This window comes from Plectrocnemia conspersa, unplaced genomic scaffold (assembly GCF_051122295.1).
Source record: "Plectrocnemia conspersa isolate PC_06_02 unplaced genomic scaffold, ASM5112229v1 ptg000005l, whole genome shotgun sequence".
In the NCBI taxonomy this organism is placed as follows: domain Eukaryota; kingdom Metazoa; phylum Arthropoda; class Insecta; order Trichoptera; family Polycentropodidae; genus Plectrocnemia; species Plectrocnemia conspersa.
In genome coordinates, this window is record NW_028277169.1 from 1,001,134 (window position 1) to 1,010,000 (window position 8,867).

General features: G+C 30.1%; 1 protein-coding gene across 2 annotated transcripts in view; it reads left to right on the forward strand.

Moving 5' to 3' along the window:
- The first annotated feature begins 5,419 nt into the window (after nt 1-5,419).
- Nucleotides 5,420-8,867, forward strand: part of LOC148234625 (uncharacterized) — a 15,943-nt gene continuing 12,495 nt past the window's right edge. For both annotated transcript variants that reach the window (XR_015809521.1, XM_088185657.1), the window contains exon 1: nt 5,420-5,528. Coding sequence is in view for 1 of the 2 variants with exons in the window: in XM_088185657.1 (XP_088041783.1) it covers nt 5,441-5,528 (88 nt within the window). In the remaining variant the exon portion in view is untranslated. The remainder of the gene's footprint in view (nt 5,529-8,867) is intronic.

Genomic DNA, 8,867 nt, shown 5'->3' on the forward strand with positions numbered 1-8,867 from the left:
ATATTGACTATTTTTTAAAATATGCAAATTACTATAAATTCGTTCTCTGTTTAAACATTTTTGCAAAAACCGTTTTTTCGAAAATTTTCTTCTGATGCAAATTTCTTAAAATCTGTGTCTACTTATTGCTCTGGTCCATGTTCAATTATAATACATTTTATATTATCAACTATCAGCGACCAGGAAGGAGGATCGTTGAAATTAATAAATATCCTATTCTTTACTGCATTGACTTGCATTTCAGTTTCTTCTTGCACTACCGCTCCTTCATTTCGATCTTTATTGCAGGTTGTTTCTTCAAATTCTATATTTCCTCGAACTTCGATTGGTGTGTTTGATGAAGTGTTTGTATCATGCGTACTATTTGAAGTACTCGCTAGCCAATTTTGTAATTGTGTTGTACTATTTTGAGTTGTGTCATTCCATAAAACTCAGCAACAATGGGTTTTCTCGATGTTATTTGATCTTATAAAAAATGAAATTATATAAATTAATTATTTAACTCAAAAAAAAATAGTTTACTAAAAATAAATATACTGAAAAATCACCTTTTATAGAAATTTTGAAAGTCGAAATGAAATACGTAAAAAAATTCTTTAGATTACTAACGTATAAACACTTGTCGATACTCCTATTATGCGAATCACTAATCAGTGAGGGTGTGAAAATTAATTAATAAGCTCAAAAAAATATTAATTTCAATAAAATAATTCTGAAAACTTTAGAAACTTCAGAAGATTAGATTCTTTTATAGAAACTTCAGAAGTCAAAACGAAATACAAAAAAATCTGTGCCCCGGAAGTCTACTGACGTTAACCGCTTTACGAGCGGCTTATGAGATTTGGGGGAGTCATATTGAAAAAATATAGAGCCATCTCTGGAGAAAAATAAAAATTACAAAATTGAAATATAAGATTTGGGCTTTATATATTGATTTTTATTTTCGTCATGACGTTTCCATACAAACTTCGCGCATCAATGTTGCCACAATTAAATAAATTAGTAGATTGCGAGGAATTTCTTATTTAATAAGTTTGGTTTTAATCACATGTGTTTGCAATAAACTTTAAGGCATTCAATGAAAAAATCAATAGATTCAGTCAGTTTGCGTTTTTCTTTTGTCATGACCGTAGCGTTTCTGTTTTTTTGATTGTTATTTTTGTGCGCATGTTTTGCAACATAATTCTAGTGTTTTTTACTGTTTTAATTTATAATTTTTCAGTAGTGACTTTTTATATTATTAAAATTATTTTTTTATAAAAATAGCAGGCAGATTATAGAAGTAGACAGACAGATTGATATTTGAGGATAAAGAAGATCAGAATTTTGAGGATCAACAAACAAAACACGCCTAATTATTAGTTAAATATAATGAGTAGATGTTTTTAAAATTCATTTTTAACAGCTTAACGACCGAGGACTCACCCACGAGTCCTGAGAGAACCTTTTGCAGCGGCCGAGGACTCGCCCATGCGTCCTGCGTCACGCGTCTTCTTTTATTAAAAATACACTATGATACAATACAGTTTACCCCTATATTATAATGCGAGATGGTAGTATACTATATCTACCTAATATAAAATATAAAATAAATTATATTTTACTTTAATTTTTCGTAAAAAGAGTCGTTTTATCCCACTGCGTCGCAATGCAACGAGTCGTCGCCTATTTTAGTTTGTTATATTCTAATATTTTTGGGCTAGTGTGTTGTTTGGTAACGGTTCTCCAAGCCGCTCCCACTTACAGTGACCATATTTTTTGCATTATGGAATATTATATTTTTATTTATTGTTGTTGTTATTAATAAGTGATAATTTATAGTAAAAGTTAATTAATAATAATAAAAACAGTAAATGGCGTATTTACAAAAATAGTTAAATAATCATTAAGGAAATTTTTGAAATTTGACAACGTTGATTAGTGCACGATTTTTTTTGAACACCACATTAGCTTAAAAATGTGATAATTAAATTAATAACATGTATGTTTAAATGCTTCTAAAATTTTTTGTATAAACGATTTATAAAAAATATCCATTTATAATAAATAATAATTTGCACTCACTAAATTTTTTGGCGTCCATTTTCTGCGTACAACTGTTTCGAACACATTTATTTTCATAATTACACTGAGTGATACGTGTAAAAACATTTGTCATTATGAAGAAAATGAACTGAATGAGTGCAAATTTGTCACACGCGGTCTATGTTCACGTACACATGAATAAGAATTACTTTCGCACACATCACTATGTTCACAATCACTGGGGGGCGTTGGACAACGCGTCTTTAAAATTTTCCAAAAAGGTTTAATTTCTTTTGTCCATTTTGCCGTGATTGAAAATAAAATTTTTAAATCAAAATCACAATCACAAAAGATCACAGAGAGAAGAGCTATTTTCGCGATACGTTTCGACCGATAGTTTAGAGGAGACTAAATATACTGCATTACTTCGATTATAAAATGCATTTTTTTTATCTGTGTGGAGTTCCCGAATTTGGGAATTCCACAATAAAAAAAGTGTCATATACCCTAATAGATGAATTCTTAAAAGGTATGCACAAGGTAAGCTGATAAGACGGGACAGGTAGTGGCGATTTACCCTTTTAGAATAACATTGATTGTAATTTATAGCAAATATTTAATATTATATTTGTAAGCAAGTTTTTCAATCACTTAATTATGCGGCCCATAGATTTAGAAACACTGGGTAAATGACGTAATTACAATATATTTATGCAAAAAATCATAAGGAAGCTACAAATTAAATTTCAATAAAATATATTATTTGGTTTACAAGTTATAGGGAATTTACTAAAAAAGGTGATTTTTTGCTATTATTCCGCGAAATCTCCCGGCCATCAAGGAAAGCTCGGCAAAAAACACCGGGCGTTAAGCTGGTAAAAAATATAGTGCTTAGATGTGTTATAAGATTAAGAATAATAAATTAACAATAACATTAGATAAAATCGTAAACTATTTTTTTTAATAATAATTTCTTAAATAAAATATTATCATAATATTTTTGTGAATTGCTAAACACCTTGTAGTGTATGCGAATATTGTGGGCTGATCTAACTTGTGTTTCATGTAAATAACCAATACAAATTTAAGTAGAAAATATCTTTCCTAAGATTAGAGCCAATCTATCTATCGCAAGTGCAGGTAGTAAATTGTCAACAATGAATCCTTTAGAAATGGGTGTTTGCCTTCGCTCAAAGAAATTGCGGGGCATACAATATAATTAGAAAGAAACTGTTCTGAGAATTTATGTTTGGTTTTTTGTTTATATCACCTATATAATACCAAATTAATGTTATGGAAAGAATGAAAATGATGAATATAAAATATATTGAAAGCATACATGTTACTTTTAATTTATTTAAGTGCAATAAGCAATATATTTTTAGTGAAGTGTACCGTAAATTCATTTCGTGAGTATGGGCATACAAATGGTCAGACATGGTGGCCCAGAAATAACAAATCAAAATTTTTATTTTTAAATTTAAAAAGTGATAAAAAATCAGGTAATTAATACTAATCTATTGAAGAGTCTCACTTACTTTGTATTTGTAAGATGTTTGCCAATGAAATAAATTTGTTTTTGAAACTATTATTTCAAACAAATCGGACTCACAGGTTTAGAAACACTGGTTAAATAACGTACTTGACAGGTATTTATGCGAAAAATCATAAGGAAGCTACATATTAAATTTGAATACAATATCTTAATTAGTTTACAAGTTATAGGGAATTTACTGAAAAACATAATTGTTTGCCATTTTTCCGTGAGATCGCCCGGCCACCAAGCAAAGTTCGGCAAATAAATACCGGTCGTTAAGCTGTTAAAGCCTAATTGTAACATTTCGCATGAAATATGATTTCATAAAATATATCGCATTAGTGGCTAATTTTTATATTTATCTGTAACATAAAAAATATATAGTGGTGAAGAGTGCCATAGTCGAGCTTCTTGTAAAATAAAAATCATTCATAGCGGCAAATAAAGCAGAAAGTTTAACAAAATAAAATAAAAAAGACTGAGTTGGGTTTCGAACCTGCAATCTAAGCTACTGGTGATGAGAGATAGTAGCACATAGAAGTCGCAATATCGATATCATTATGGCGTTATTTCTATAACTTGCACAGAAATTGGAAAACCTTATAATTCGCAATGCGTTGAAACTCAATACATAATCTAATTAATATCATTGAAAAGTATACAACGTTTATGAAAAAAAATATAATTATTTACTGCCATCTATTAATAAAAAAAATATTTTATCTAAGATACAAACCTTTTTGTTGTAATAATTTTTATTTCATATTGTATTTCTTTTAAGGGGAAAAACTCATTACGCAGCATGACCGCAAATAGAGACTATATTTTTATAATGTCGGTATGCATCAGGAGTAGCCAAACTTTTTATCCGTGCGGGCGACTTTTTAATGAAATAATTAATTCTGGTTTACTGGCGAAGAAATGTCAAATTTAACCCCCTCTCTTTTTCTAAATAACTAAATTAGTTTTTAAGATAATTTTATTTTAAAAATGTATTTTATTTAAAATAATAAATAATGTATTCAAACAATAATTTAAGAAAAACTCAAAACTGAATGATGAATAACGAATAAAATCGAATTATAATGATAGTAAATAAAAGTTTAACAAATTTTATTACATAAAAAAATGTTTAAAAACGTTGGGCGTTCTGGCAAAACTTCAATATTATATCTGAGTAGTCTATATGTTAAAAACGTGTATTTGCAATTATTATGCCAGAAAATTAAAAATATTGTCATTTTTAGAATAGTTGTCTAAATCAATTAACATAATATTAATTTGTAACCATATCAAAACTATTGCAAAGTAATCGATTTATTTTAATCTAAGATACTCGCATCACAACTTTCAGTTAATAAATAAAGTATTTACAAAACATTCCAATATGTTTACAAAATTTGGGTGAATTTCATTAATTTATGGCGACATATTTAGATCAAATTTGTTAATTATTTTTTCATTGGCTGTCATTTTCTGATGATCAGGATTGATTAAACAAGTGCTTTTTATGTCGTGTATTCCAGAAGAATTCCAGTTTTAACCGTTTTGGAAGCTTAGAGTTTGTGATGACGTTTAAAACTGACATATTTCTAGAACACATCATCGTATTACAGCAGCTTATTCTTAATTAATGAATAAAAATATATTAAAAGCTTAATATAAAAAATGCACCATTAAATTATTACATAATTCTTAATCTAATTTAAATTTTATTTAAAAATAAATATTTATCGTTCGTGTGAGCACTGGCGATTAGCGTCAAAGACTTCGTCCGCTCATGGCCGCCATCCATCCGGTTTCTAGGCCAAATTTTACCACTTTGTTAATTCTACGGTGTGCGTCGCTGGTGACATCATCACTGCACTGGGCGGCTTAATGCACGGACGTCGCCCTCAGCCGCCGGAAATGTCCAGAGTGTTGTTCGCGCTGGCGCTATTGGCGATATTCGCGCTAGTCTCCTCGGGTGAGTGTTCGTTCCGGAAGTCATAGTTGACGTGACTGATATGCGCTACGCCCCCGCGATCGGGACCTAGTGAAAATTCGCCGTGCACGGAATGACGCCGGCGAGCATAAGTTAACGTTTACACATGACTGGACCTTGGAACGGGTTTGTTTCTGAAATAAAACTGCAAAGAGCACCAGCATACCAGTTTAATTACGAGCTGCGCAATAAAGTTGAAAGCGAACGTTTTCTCAGAGCAAAAAGACTTCAAAAAAATATTCATAATAAATTGACTTCGTCTTCTTCTTATTTGACCGTAAATTATTTAATGTAGATTATATTTAAAAAATAATTCATTAAAGTATATATTTTTATTTTACCATAATCGTTTATATATCGACTCGTTTTAAATTGGAATGAGGTGATTTTATTTAAATGTTTGTTTAATTATATATGTATCTTTTTTATTTTGGGTATAATTGCCTTAATATCGATTATGCAACTCCTAGTCGCCTGATTATATGGAATGTTATTTATGTATCTTCTTTTAATTTGGCCACAATTCGTCATAATATGGATATTGCTTGAAAAAATATTTTTTTAATTGGTCATAATTGGTCAAATGCCAACTTGTAGTTGTAAAATAGATTTTAATGTAATTTAAATAATTATGATACAGATTTTTTGCAAGCTACTTTATATAATATCGACATAGTTTGAATTTTTATTTATTTGGTCATAAGCTACCAAATTGATTAAAATATCTTTCGAAAGACATGTTCTTTATAATATTCAATATGCTAGATCAGTCTTGGCGAACCTATGACCTACGACTCGCAGCTTCTATTGTGTAGCTCGTAGTTTTAGAATATCTATAACAATGATATATGTATCTTATTTTAGTTTGACAACAATTCATCTAAGGTCGAATCATTTAAATGTGCCAGTTTTCAAATTGACCATAACTGGTCATATACAGTAAAAGCCACCTAAATAGGACACTTACGAAATTATGGTGAAATGTCACTTTAACTGTAAATTTATATCAAAATTAGTAAAAATTTGCAACTTTTTATTTATTTTGTATATAATATACATAAAAATGAATAAAACTATAACGTTATAATTAATTAGAACAATTATTTTCAAAATAAAATAAAATTATTTAAATTAGTAGCCGTAATCACCTATAAGTAAGAAACATTTAAGTAAGTATTAAAATTTTAAAATCAACTAAAAAAATTTAAATAAATTAAGAGTCCCATTAATATTTTTAGGGTAACCTTATGTCCATAAAATAGTCATACAAAAGTTGGGCATCGACTCGATTAAACGTCGACATTTTGTTGCAGGAATCAGCTCCTCGCTCTTTCATAATTTTATAAAGTTCTTTCAAATTTGACACTTTTTTATCCCTAATCCTATCTTGTAAATGTTTTCATAAATGTTCAATCGGATTTTAATCTGGACTGTATGATGGGTCATTCTAAAATGTTTACAAAATTGTCCTGAAACCACTTTTTTTACCATATGTGAGGTATGCTTCAGGTCATTGTCCTGTTGAATAATCCACTTAACTGATAGGTTTCTTTAAGCGTATATAATATAGGTTAAATGATAGGTTTCTTAAAGCACATAAGCTTCTGGTTCATAATACATTCAATTTAGTTTTTAGGAGAGTTTAGGATACAACCCCATACCATTATACTTCCGCCAGCTCCTTTGGTTTTTTTATTTTCTTCTTTTGCAAATCTTCTCACATATCGCCTTCCATCAGAGCCTACTCTATTAAATTTAATTTCATCACTAAATAACACGTTTTTCCCTGAGATTGTACAGTTTAAATATTTTTTTGAAAAATTTACACATCTTATACAATAATTGTTTTTTACAATTAACGGTTTGCATCATGCAACATGGCCGTGTAATCCTGCTTCCCTTAATCTTCTACGAACTCTTGTATCACTAATATTAAATTCATGAGAGTTATCAATTTCTTTTCTTATGTCTACAGCAGTGTATTTTCTTTAGAAATTCTAATTATTTTTCGATCCACATGCACAGAAGTATTTTTTCACACATAGTTTACGATTAACGTTTTATATATTTTTTAAATGTTTTAAGGCATTATATACTTGATTTCTCAAAATTTGAATATGTTCTAATATGTTTTTAACTGACCACTGTTATTTTTTAAATCCACAATTAATTTTCGTTTTATTGAATCTCAATGTGCACTTCTCCCTTATTTACTTTAATATTAAATTATAAATTTATTATCCGTAAATACACTCTATTATTAATTTAAATCACTAAATTTAATGCTAACAAAAAGATAGGTACCATATGTATTTGACTCCCCAGCCAGAAGGCGATAAATTTCGAGTTTCAAGGGTTCATATGCACACTTGAGCAGTTTCAAGGGTACATATGCACACTTGAGTTGACACTTGTTAGTTAAATGTGTTATCTTTAAGTTTATGCGTTTTTTTTACGAATCAGAAATTTAATTAACGATTAATTGCATCTTTACGAATAAAAATAGGATGTTGTTAAAAGTGTCATATTTAAGTAACTGCCATATACATATACATATGTATCAGTGGCGTGCCGTCCATACTGCGGTAGATTCAAAACGTCAACCGCATGCACGGTTGATGGCGAGCAACTATAAACACGAGCATGTGTAACGGCTGAGTCGCTCGCCATCAACCGTACATGCTTGAATCTACCGCATGTATGGACGGCACGCCACTGATATATATGTACGTGTATCAGGCGCGTATGGTGAGATACTTTTCTTTTCGCTTTTCCAGTGAGCGAGAGATAAGGGCGTGCGGAACGCATGTAACGCACTTCCTTATCTCTCACTTGCTCTCGTCACTTAATACGCGAGTGAGCAAAAGGGAAAGTATCACAGTACGCGCCTGATATGTAAATATGGACAGCTCGTCTTTAGGGTTCACAGGAGCCGGGTCACACCAGTAATTAAAATTAAATATTTTAGATTAAAAAGATTTAAATTTACAATTGTAAGCTTGTAATTTATAAATAGACAGTCATCATTTAATCAATTATTATATACGTAAACGCAATAATTTAACGTGAGAACATCGGTAACCCGTGCATTACATATTGTGTATTCCGACTGCTAGGGCCAGTAATCTCGGGCCTCAGATTCAGAACATTTTTTTGGCGCGTGTGTGTCTTACTAAGCTACAAGAGCCGAGCTGTTCGCATACAACTCAGAGATTTGCCTATTACCCAACAAACTAGTGAAAAACAAAAACATGTGTTACCTGGTTTGACAAAAAATAGAGTAAAATGTATATAAAAACATTTCTTAAGAAATTCGATTGG